Here is a 13,001-nt window from a genome sequence, read left to right as displayed (position 1 = left end):
CAGCCAGTTGACATGGATTAAAGTTGACTCAACCTCTGTCCTGTGTCCTTGTGTGTACCACATTGAGCATGGAGAAAAGAAAGAAGACCAAAGAACTGTCTGAGGACTTGAGAAACCAAATTGTGAGGAAGCATGAGCAATCACAAGGCTACAAGTCCATCTCCAAAGACCTGAATGTTCCTGTGTCTACCGTGCGCAGTGTCATCAAGAAGTTTAAAGCCCATGGCACTGTGGCTAACCTCCCTAGATGTGGACGGAAAAGAAAAATTGACAAGAGATTTCAACAAAAGATTGTGCGGATGTTGGACAAAGAACCTCGACTAACATCCAAACAAGTTCAAGCTGCCCTGCAGTCCGAGGGTACAACAGTGTCAACCCGTACTATCCGTCGGCGTCTGAATGAAAAGGGACTGTATGGTAGGAGACCCAGGAAGACCCCACTTCTTACCCCAAGACATAAAAAAGCCAGGCTGGAGTTTGCCAAAACTTACCTGAAAAAGCCTAAAATGTTTTGGAAGAATGTTCTCTGGTCAGATGAGGCAAAAGTAGAGCTTTTTGGGCAAAGCCATCAACATAGAGTTTACAGGAGAAAAAAAAGAGGCATTCAAAGAAAAGAACACGGTCCCTACAGTCAAACATGGCGGAGGTTCCCTGATGTTTTGGGGTTGCTTTGCTGCCTCTGGCACTGGACTGCTTGACCGTGTGCATGGCATTATGAAGTCAGAAGACTACCAACAAATTTTGCAGCGTAATGTAGGGCCCAGTGTGAGAAAGCTGGGTCTCCCTCAGAGGTCATGGGTCTTCCAGCAGGACAATGACCCAAAACACACTTCAAAAAGCACTAGAAAATGGTTTGAGAGAAAGCACTGGAGACTTCTAAGGTGGCCAGCAATGAGTCCAGACCTGAATCCCATAGAACACCTGTGGAGAAATCTAAAAATGGCAGTTTGGAGAATGCACCCTTCAACTATCAGGGACCTGGAGCAGTTTGCCAAAGAAGAATGGTCTAAAATTCCAGCAGAGCATTGTAAGAAACTCATTGATGGTTACCGGAAGCGGTTGGTTGCAGTTATTTTAGCTAAAGGTTGTGCAACCAAGTATTAGGCTGTGGGTGCCAATACTTTTGTCTGGCCCATTTTTGGAGTTTTGTGTGAAATGATCAATGTTTTGCTTTTTGCTTCATTCTCTTTTGTATTTTTTTTTATTTAAGACAAATTAAATGAAGATAATAATACCAAAGAATTTGTGTTTGCAATCATTTTCAGGAAGAAACTGAGTTTTATCTGACAGAATTGCAGGGGTGTCAATACTTTTGGCCATGACTGTATATATGTATGTATATATATGTGTATATATATGTATATGTATATATATATATGTATATATATATGTATATATGTATATGTATATATATATGTATATATATATATGTATGTGTATATATATGTATATATACACTCACTGGCCACTTTATTAGGTACACCTGTCCAACTGTGTGTTAAGACTTAATTTCTAATCAGCCAATCACATGATGGCAACTCAGTGCATTTAGGCATGTAGACATGGTCAAGACAATCTCCTGCAGTTCAAACCGAGCATCAGTATGGGGAAGAAAGGTGATTTGAGTGCCTTTGAACGTGGCATGATTGTTGGTGCCAGAAGGGCTGGTCTGAGAATTTCAGAAACTGCTGATCTACTGGGATTTTCACGCACAACCATCTCTAGGGTTTACAGAGAATGGTCCGAAAAAGAAAAAAAATCCAGTGAGCGGCAGTTCTGTGGCCGGAAATGCCATGTTGATGCCAGAGGTCAGAGGAGAATGGGCAGACTGGTTCGAGCTGATAGAAAGGCAACAGTGACTCAAATTGCCACCCGTTACAACCAAGGTAGGCAGAAGAGCATCTCTGAACGCACAGTGCGTCGAACTTTGAGGCAGATGGGCTACAGCAGCAGAAGACCACACTGGGTACCACTCCTCTCAGCTAAGAACAGGAAACTGAGGCTACAATTTGCACAAGCTCATCGAAATTGGACAGTAGAAGATTGGAAAAACGTTGCCTGGTCTGATGAGTCTCGATTTCTGCTGCGACATTCGGATGGTAGGGTCAGAATTTGGCGTAAACAACATGAAAGCATGGATCCATCCTGCCTTGTATCAACGGTTCAGGCTGGTGGTGGTGGTGTCATGGTGTGGGGAATTTTTTCTGGGCACTCTTTGGGCCCCTTGGTACCAATTGAGCATTGTTGCAACGCCACAGCCTACCTGAGTATTGTTGCTGACCATGTCCATCCCTTTATGACCACAATGTACCCAACATCTGATGGCTACTTTCAGCAGGATAATGCGCCATGTCATAAAGCTCGAATCATCTCAGATTGGTTTCTTGAACATGACAATGAGTTTACTGTACTCAAATGGCCTCCTCAGTCACCAGATCTCAATCCAATAGAGCATCTTTGGGATGTGGTGGAACGGGAGATTCGCATCAGGGATGTGCAGCCGACAAATCTGCGCCAACTGTGTGATGCCATCATGTCAATATGGTCCAAAATCTCTGAGGAATGCTTCCAGCACCTTGTTGAATCTCTGCCACGAAGAATTGAGGCAGTTCTGAAGGCAAAAGGGGGTCCAACCCCTTACTAGCATGGTGTACCTAATAAAGTGGCCAGTGAGTGTATATGTATATATATGTGTATGTATATATATATATATATGTATATGTGTATATATATGTGTGTATGTATATATATATATATATGTATATGTGTGTATATATGTGTATATATATGTATATATATATGTGTATATATGTAAATATATATATGTGTATATATGTAAATATATATATATATATGGGTGTATATATATATATATATATATAAAATAAAAAAAAGAAAAATCTGAAATATAGTATCCCTTTCAGAGTTGGATGGCTGACCATCCGGTATAAAGTAAAGAAAAACAAACCATAGTGTACGGCGCAGTGTGTGCAGGCGGCGAAAGACACAATAACCAAACATTATTTTGAAATAAAACTTTAACATTTATTTTACTTAGTTGGTGGAAACTGGGGGGGGTGTGGAGGGATGAGAAACGGCTTTGGGTGGAGTAAGGGGTTCTAGGGGAAGGAGGAACCAAAGAAGTGGGGGAAGGGAGCCGAGGCAAGGAAAGTTGTGGAGTGGGAGGTGAGGGAGGAGGGAGGGTCAGAGTCCTCCTCTTTGTTTTTTTATGACGGTGGCCCATCGTCTTGCTGCTGTCCTGTCTAGAGCGGCTAGAGCCTGAGGACTGGCTAGCCCTCGGGGACCGCCTTGAGCCTCTGGACCGCCTTGAGCCTCTGGACCGCCTTGAGCCTCTGGACCGCCTGGAGCTGGGGGACCGCCTGGCGCTTGTGGACCGCCTGCCAGGATCTTGTACCTGCTGTGGCATGCTGGTGGTGGATGTCCTGGCAGGGGCCGTAAATATTGAATGCGGGTCCCCCAGCTGATGCTGCTCCGAGGTGGTGGTGCTGGTGGTGGTGGCGTTCCATGCAGGCGTGGTGGCTGTGGCGGTCCATACCGGGATGGTCCTCCCGCTGGTGGTGGTGGTGGCGGCGCTCCAGGCAGGGGTGGTGACGACGGGCCATCCAGTGGTGGTGGCGGCAGCAGTGGTGGGCCAGGCAGGAGCAGCGCTTGGCATGGTGTTGGCGGGTAAGTGTCCAGCTGCACTCGGACTTGGGGCGGTATATTGGTGTCCGGCGAGGCTTGGAAGTGTGGTGTCTGTGCAGTGATATGCAGCAGAAGTAGGTAATGCTGTAAAACGAGTCAGGGGTGGCACCGGTGGAAATGCCACCGCTGACTGCTGCATAATCCTACTCTGCTGCATAGCCTGCATAAAAGCATTGTTGCAGGCCTGCATGACAGTCAACTGGAGGTCAGGGGTAAGGTGTTCCGCCGTGTCCCGAGCTATTTGTGTATAAAAATGATGCGCTGGTCTGGCGAGGTCGACTTCCAGGCGCTCAAGGCGACCCTCGATAGACTTGTAGCGTTGGTCCAAAAGGAGGAAACCACTCTCAAGTATATCGGAGAGTGCCTTGAGGCTACTCTGAAAGACCGAGCTCAATTCAACGAACTCGGGCATGAGAGGCCTGTCCGAGGTCCTCTGCCCGCTGCTGGCGGGAAGTGCCGCAAAACCAGTGGCAGAGACCTGGGACAGGGGAACACCTGAGCGACCAGCTTCCTGGTCTCCAGATGACTGTGGTGCAGACCTGCAAGGTGCTTCCTCGCTGATGGATGGCTGGGAGGGGTCTGGGGCAGCTTGATGAAAGACCGCTTCGGGCCCAGGTTGCAGGGTGCTGCTCCAGGTGCTGTGAAAAGAAAAGAAAGAAATTACTACCATAAATTAACAATCGCCAACTCCTGTGGAATAGAAAAGCACAGAATAAAACACAATACAACTAGAAAATACTTACGTTCGGGAGGCAAGGACCGGTCTTAAAAATGCCAAGGCACGATGGTATCTGTACTTCGTGCCGGTCCTTGCCGCAGCACCACTGCGAACCTGCTTCTCCTGACGGATATCCCTGTTGAAGCGGTCCTTCATCGAGCGCCAATGGGTTCTAACTTTGTTCACTGTGGGGAAAAAAAAAAAAGAAAAAAGGTAAGACTATGCACTGGAGGCTGTGATCATCCAACTGTGTGTGATGATAGAAACTCCATGGAGTTAATAGCATCACACACAGTTGGGTGATCCCGGCCAAGATCACTGCTGCATCACACTGCATTTAAATACTTACGAAAATCCTTGCGGACCCGGGAAGAGGCGTTGTCCCAGCCATCCATCAGCGATTCGGCCACCTCGTTCCAGAGCCGCCGGATCACCACGTTGTCCGAGTGCAGTTGGTGACGGGTGTCCCACAACGGGACTCGCTCCTGGACTAGACGGATGAGCTCGTCGTTGTCCAGGGCGAGGTCCTCCTCCCGCTGTGGAGCCTAGAAAAGAAAGACAAACATTAATCTTTGAAATATTTTAAAATTAAAAATCTAGAAAAATAGCTGAAGAGCCCGGCGCTGCCCGGGCATAGTAGAACTGTGGTTAGTTATAGAAAATTATAATTATCCTCCATCCCATAGTCCCGTGCCCATATACCATCATACATATCCTCCATCCCATAGTCCCGTGCCCATATACCCATCATACATATCCTCCATCCCATAGTCCCGTGCCCATATACCATCATACATATCCTCCATCCCATAGTCCTGTGCCCATATACCATCATATATATCCTCCATCCCATAGTCCCGTGCCCATATACCATCATACATATCCTCCATCCCATAGTCCCGTGCCCATATACCATCATACATATCCGCCATCCCATAGTCCCGTGCCCATATACCCAAACATACAAACAAACATACACACACACACACATACATACACACATACACACTTTGAGCTTTAGATATTGGTACACAAGCCATGAAAAAAATTTTTGTTTTAAATGAAAATAAATGCAAAAAAAGCAAAAAACACCGAAAAAAACAACCATGAAAATTAAAAAAAAATACTTTAAAAAATGATTACCAAAAAAAAAAAGAAAATAAACCAGCCTAGAAATTAAGTTTAAAAAAAATCTGTAACCAAAAAAGCAGCAAAAAAAACCAAGGAAAATTACCAAAAAATACTAATAAAAATTTACCAAAAACATAAAAAAATAAACACCTGAAAGAATTTTCAATACAGTTCCAAAAAAAAAGAAAATAAACCAGCATAGAAATTAAGTAAAAGCAGTCCGTCTGTACTTACATCCCGTCTTCCCGCCCGCACTTGGCCTTGCTGCTCCTGCCGTTCCTCCGGTGGTGGTGGCGTGGTGGAGGATGAGGTCTGAAAATTAAACAAAAAAAATTAACCACATGTGTATATTTTTACCAATCCATACGGAAGCATGGTACTCACTTCTTCTGCCTCTTGCCCTGTCCCGGGGACATATTCATCACCAGATGAAGACATGCTGCAATAAAAAAAAAAAGAGACATAAGTACATAGAAATGTATTGAAATTTCAGCCAGACATTAGGTTTTTCATACTTACATTGGTGCAGCTTGTGCTTTTAGCTGTGTGTCCACTCGTTGAGCAGTCTGTTAAGTATTGTGGAATCCCAGTGCCCACACCATTTTATCACCTTGTTTTAATTTTTTTTTTTTTACTGTCTAGACCACATTCCAGACGTGTTTATCTTAGAAACGCATGCGCATAAAAACGCAAGCGTGCGCAAGACCATGCGCACGCATGCGTTTCCATAGGCTCCAATGTGGTGTTTTTGCGCATTCCGTGCGCAAGCGTGCGCATGCGGGTTTTTTTACGAGACAGGGAGGAACCAAAAATGCAACACGTTGCGTCTGACGCGCCTGGCGCGAAAGACAAAAAAACGCATGCGCACGAAAATGCAAGTATGCGCAAGACCATGCGCACGTCATGTTAAATATAGGTGCGCAGTGCGCATGCGCACTGGTGCGCACGATGCGCTGCGCACAAAAGCGCAAATGTGAAACCAGCCTTACACAGGCAGTCACATGGACTCCAATGGGTCATTTTAGAGCCCTATATCTGGGATTGCTGGGGGCACTGGGAGTCAGACCCCACCAGACAACAAATTACCTCTTATCCTATGGATATGTTACACACCTGTCATGGGACTGGGCTCTGCTCCCTTCACCTTGGTCCTCTACCTTCAGTTGTGCTCCACTTTGGGCTTTGCAGGTTGCTGGGCATCTGAAATAATCTCTCTATGCCTTTTAAGCCATTTTTTGATGGAGGTTGGATGATGATAAAAGGGAAATTCTGGCGATTACATTTCTTTACACCAATTTCGGTTTTCGATAATTTTATATTTTTATAACAGGGAAACAGGGATTTTACAGATGTTTCAATAACAAATTTATATATTTTTTTGTTATTTCTTTATATGAAAGTAAAAAAGGGAGGCAATTCAAACTGTCTTATTTTTTCTCATTTTTCTAAAAAACTTTTTCTATAAATTGTTCCTTCATTTTGTAATCCCACAGGGGACTTGAACCTGTGATCATTTGATCACTTGTACTATTTAATGCTTTACTGTAGTATTGCAGTATTTATTGAAACTGATGTTTTCCTATAAATCCCAGCCTGATGGCCAAATTCAACAATCGGAATTTAATTTTCCATCGGCACCTCACAATTTCTTTTTGGAGAGGAAAGGAACGATGGGCACCAATAATATGCCATTATCATTAATTGACAGATCTAAATGGTTTAACAGCCGAGGCCAGAGCTAGATTCAACCGATACTTTCAGAAGAAGATGCGATCTATATAACTCAGTTGGCATCTTACCCGCCATGGAGCAGGCTCAGCTCCAGAGCCCGCTCCATACAAGTTCACCAACTGTGACATACCGGTACTTCAGCGTTACTTGATGAAATTAGTGGGGCGCCCTCACATCCAGGGCTGTGGGGTACTCGGTACTGGGCCCTATGGTCCTCAATGGGAGATGTCACGGTAGCTGGAACCCGGCCCGTGGCCCTGGGCACCCATTGTAAATGTTCAGTGTCAATGTGTAAGTCGTGACACCACCTGTGGTGTTCGGCAATGAAGATGTAAGCCGACGCTGCAGACAGATCCTCTGGGACAGATGGTGTGGTGCTGCAGTGATGTTATAGCCCTCCACAGGCAGGGCTGTAGTCCCAGGGCAGAATAGGTGAAGTGACATGTAGATGGTGTAGTGTCAGGTGCAAGGGATGTAGCAGTGCTGGGCAGGTTGGCGCAGGAATAAGTGGAGGACACCAGGGCATGTAGTTCCAAAGCTTTACTCACAGTCTGTTGTACAAACAGGTGCCTGCCTCCGTGCCGTGTCCTCCGGGTCAGGGTCTCAGTCAGCCTCCAGGCCAGATGGAATACTCCTTTCCAACACTCCGCCAACATGTGCCTTTCTGAACGCCTCCTCTTATAGCGCCTTTAAGTGAAGTACTCATAGTACTGAGTTACACTGGAGTTCCTCCTGTCCGATGTTCTTATGAACTCTACTTGTACGGCAGACAGCTGTAGCCTGCTTCGGGGACTTCTTGCTACTAAGACACGGCTCACTATCCAGTTGCTGTTGTGCCCCCAAGTCTTGTGTGGGAATAAAGTCGTCACTACTTCTATTCCTCCGGTGTCTGCTGCAGGACCATTAGTATCCATACAACCTCGGGGACCGGGCCCCGGCCTTGCGCTTGGAGCTTCTAGGAAGGGTTCTCTTCTAACCCACGTCCTCTGTTCCCTTTTACTCCTCACGTTCCGTACTAGTCTTTCTATGGAGAATCAGGTTTTCAGTCTATGTTGCTCTCTCTCTTCCTTTCCCGTGCCAGCAGACCCAGGTCACTGGGATCTGCTGCAGCACTTCCATCCATCTATCCCTCTCTCCAGGGATCTTCTTCTCTCCCACTCTCTAACCAACTGACTGACTGTTGTCCTAAACTCTTCCCGCTCCTTGTATTGTAATCTAACTCCACCTACCTCCCAGCACGTTTCGTGTTCCAAGCAGGGAGCCACCAATGGGTGCTTTGCTATACTCCAAGCAGGGAGCCGCCGAAGGTGCTTTGCTACACTACTTTGTGATGTGGGGTGCAGGTGTTGGAGTGTGGTCAGGTGTCTCCACCTTACCTGGATAGTGGGATACCACACCTCAGGAGGAGGTGCAGGACCTCTGTGGCGACTGAGCCTCAGGGGCGCCACATTAGCATACTTTGGGATTTATTTCCTTCACTCTGAAAACGTGATTTACAAGTTTTGAGTGGAATCCATTTGATGGATCACTTATGTAATCCTCACCACCTGTCGATGTTACATTTATTTAACTCCCCACTTGAAGACGCTCTCATTACCGCTCTCATCACTTTGTGTTTCAAGTTGTGATTGTTTACTGACTTGAAGCTTCAGCTCGTAATGAACAGAGCTTGATTGCTCCTTGTTAAAGTCCTCAGTTTTAATTTACTCTGAGACGGGTGTTTGTATAAATTCGCCATGTCCATATTCAACAAGTTTGGCTGTCTATTGATTTCATCTCTATAGACGGCAGCACCGAAAAAGTCATGCAATGCAAGAAAAGACTCGTATCTACACAGCAAAATGGTGTACATGTGTTCACGGCCATCAACAGGGCAAAACAGGTGGTACCAATGTCAGTGCTCATGCACATAGGGAATCAAAGCTTTCTTTTCAGCTACCACCTACCTGCTACTGGCTAGTTACTGTGTGGATCCTATGAACAAACTGGGTTCCCATTATGGTGCCCTTCTTTTTTTTTTTTTTTTTTTACAGAAGAGCAAATATCTAGGACACGTATATCTTATGGTCTTCAAAAGCAGCATAAAGATCATATTATTTCTCTTCTTTCTAAAATTAGTGGGTTGTTATGCTCAACCGGATATATAACAGCCTCAATCTGATGTCCATCAAATACCAAACAATAGTGTACAAGAGGGACATAATGAAAATAATAAATAGTTCAGGGTTCCTAAGCAATTGTCCACATAGCGTCCAGATATTTTTGATTGGCATGTATGTTAATAACATTTATAATTCATTCCAACACATTTTTATCTTTTCAGAATGAAATAATACTTTTTGAAGAATATGTGTCAACAGAAGGCCAATGGTTGGAAGGAGAAGTCTGTCTGCCGGAGAGCTCAGAAGACTTGCAGGTATTGAGTGTTTATCAAATGTGACATCATCAAAAATGATTTATGAAATATGGATGAGTTTGTTTTTTGATGTCTTGGTTACGTATCTTCCAGTTGCCAATAATAATGTGATCCTTCAAAGTCGATCAGTCAGATCCACCAAGAAGGAAACATAGGAGAGAGGGGGTGATGCTGATCTTAAGGATATATACTGTACTGTATATGCTTGATTTTATGTAAAAAGCAGTTTAACTGTGTAGAGAAGTCATAGAGAAAGCCTGTGAGTATTACTTTTCTCGTCCAATCTACATAGACTTTTATAGGCAGCAGCTGTAATTTTATCCCTCACTGCCGATAAAAGGCTACAGAGGTTGGGGCAAGGTCAACGGAAAAAGAAAAGTGTAAACAATGAGAAACTGCTGTGAGAGGAAAAGAGCTAAAAAGAATGTACAGTACAAGTCATATATTGACCAAATATTGTGTTATTCCTCATGTACACACAAGAACGCTTGACCTTTCATCAAATTTGTTTTCTGTTGAACTGGACACACGATATAATAGTGATTGCAGAGTGGAATAAAACATTTTTTTTGTTATTTCGCCTCTCCATTGCAGAGATATCAGAGATATTAGCAATCAAAGTGTTAGGCACCTAATGATATAGAAACTTTGTTAAATCTAAGTGGATGTTATCAGAGTTTTTACTGGGGGGTGTACTCCTGGAGAACAGAGCTTCATTGTTACATTGCACACACTGAGAAACCAAAGGTATGCTGGGGGCGTGTTCTTTTTCTGCTGTGTTGCTGCCTGCTTATGATTGGGCAACTCACAAAGGGAGAAGAAGTACACGCCTCCAGTGAAAACTATCTGATAACACCCACTTGGACTTAACAAAAGTTAAAAAATTAGGTGTAAAATAATTTGATTGCCAATATCTCCACATCGGAGAGGCGAGATTTAAGAAGAAAAAAAGGTAATTTTTCTACTCTGTAGTCATTATTACATCGTGTCCATTTCGATATGAAAAATTTAGTAAAAGGTCCTCTTTAAAGGGCAGTTTATGTATATCTTTGACCCTTATAGCTAGAAAAAATTTTTTTTGCAAGCGCCACTATGGGGGATGACTTGCTTACAATATATCAATTCTGTTGACCTAAATATTAAAGGGGTTTGCCAAGTAGGGAGAAATGCAATTAAAAATCCTCTGTACTCATTACCCTGAGGAGCTCAATATCTTTGTTCTATGATTTAGGAGCACTAAGTGACAGCTAAAGCCAATCAGCAGTCGATGAACAGTTACAGCCTTCTCATTTTGTCATTTTGCCCAAGTCAAGAGATGGCTGTGCTGAGCCGTGTAACTAAAGGACTACAGAGCTCCAGCAAGAGCTGCTGCCCAATTATTTTGTAGATCATTTTGGGTTCTTCATCTTCTTATCCTGAAGATGAGCAAATAATAGAATATTCTAGAAAATATTCTAGAAAATGCCATTAAGTAATTTAAAAAAAGGGGGAGACAGAAGCGCACAATAGGGTCTTATCCAATGATATAAACGTTTCACAGATATGGATCCACTCACCTGGTTCAGTTGTGTGGAACACAACAACCATAAGCACAAATGGGTAGGATCCGATGAACTGCAGCAATCAGCCGGTCACTAGAATTGCATATATAGGAAGGAGAGAAGTCCAGCTTTCAGGATCGCGCTGTTCCAGTCCAAAGTTCACAAGGAGTTAATCCAAGGACCAAGCAGTGATTATAACTTTTTTTTATTCAATAAACTCTACGCGTTTTGTGTACACACTGTACACTTCCTCAGGAGCAAAGTTACACTGGCATCACATTCCATTCTCCTTATATACTAACTCCCCCAGGAAGTGAGGTAGGTGCTCATTGCACTTAAAAAAATTCACACATAACTATCAACATAATGTAAAATCACAAAAATCACTAAAATTCATCTATAAAACACACTTCTATAAAAATACACATATGTAAAACTTCACACTAGAAAAAATGTAAAACATTATAATAAAATTATGATTATACTCAATAAAAATCTAAAATTCTTGGTACATCATATCAATTAGCAGAACAACATTCACAAATCTCTTATATAACTGCACTTATATTTTCCTTTCAGTATTAACCCTTCATTCAACATATTATACTTTTACTTTCCTTATATTTCAGGCAGATGATCATATATTAATTAATGTATGTACTCCTATGCGGATTCGATCCTGCACAGCAGACCCATGCTCTGCACTCAAGAAACTTTTCTGTTCTCTCAGCCAAAGGCTCCACATCTCCAGAGCTGTCAGTTCCTTTTCAAGGCACCAGCCAACTATTCCAATCATAGTAAAATGCCGCCGATTGTATCTCTTTATATGTTAGCGATATGATCATTCCCTTGCTGTAATGTTATAGCATGGACATCACACAATTATCAGATGCCAATACTACTCTAATCCTTAGCAGACAAATATGCAGAGCACCAAAATTATTTAAAGATGTCAGATATTTCATTTAAACCGTATGGTTGCAGAGTCTGCAACCTGTGAATCCAGTAAATTTCCTTTCTCATCAGAATGACACTCCTGTTCACAGTGTCTTCTGAAACATAATCAATTGGGGCCACTTTAATACATGGGTTCTTCCCATGTTTTATAGTGCAATGTTTTGATACTCCATGGAACATAAAACCTTCAATTATATTGTGTCTGTGCGAATTCATGCGGTTATGCAGTTCTTGTGTGGTTTTACCCACATACTGTAAACCACATTCGCATTCTATCAGATATATCACAAAACTACTTTTACAATTCAGGGAAAACTTTATATCAAACACCTTATTATTCTGAATTGACCTGAATGTGGTCATATTATGCATAATCATGCCTCAACACAGACACCGAGCGGTATTACATTTAAAGACTCCTGGTTCTTTGCACTGTTCATCCCTAATTTTTTCTTTTTTCAGGTGACTGGGGGCCAGTATATTTCTAAGAGTAGAGGATCTTTTAAAGATTAGTCCTGGTTTATTCGGTAGCATACTCCCCAACACTGGATCATTAAGAAGAACAGACCAATGATCCTGTAAAATATTCCTAATTTTTTTATTTTGTTTAGTAAAATTAGTTAAAAAGTTTAAGGAGAAACTATCATTCTCTTTTTCTTTTTTCTTAGGATTTACCAGGTCCATCTGTTCCAAACCTGCGCACTCATTGTATGCTTTTTCTAGCAGTTTTTTTGGGTAGTTTTTCTCAATAAACCTATTTTTCAATTCCTTGGCTTGTGTTACAAAATCTGACTCTAAACTA

The 13,001-nt window shown here is 42.9% G+C and overlaps 1 protein-coding gene across 2 annotated transcripts in view; it reads left to right on the top strand.

Moving 5' to 3' along the window:
- The window catches only part of MALRD1 (MAM and LDL receptor class A domain containing 1), a 586,417-nt gene that overhangs the window by 102,860 nt on the left and 470,556 nt on the right, over positions 1 to 13,001 (top strand). For both annotated transcript variants that reach the window (XR_012233447.1, XM_073581848.1), the window contains exon 8: positions 9,609 to 9,701. Coding sequence is in view for 1 of the 2 variants with exons in the window: in XM_073581848.1 (XP_073437949.1) it covers positions 9,609 to 9,701 (93 nt within the window). In the remaining variant the exon portion in view is untranslated. The remainder of the gene's footprint in view (positions 1 to 9,608; positions 9,702 to 13,001) is intronic.

Source organism: Dendrobates tinctorius, unplaced genomic scaffold, assembly GCF_039654945.1.
Source record: "Dendrobates tinctorius isolate UK_male_01 unplaced genomic scaffold, ASM3965494v1 ptg000070l, whole genome shotgun sequence".
In the NCBI taxonomy this organism is placed as follows: Eukaryota; Metazoa; Chordata; class Amphibia; order Anura; family Dendrobatidae; genus Dendrobates; species Dendrobates tinctorius.
This window is presented reverse-complemented; position numbering and strand designations above follow the sequence as displayed.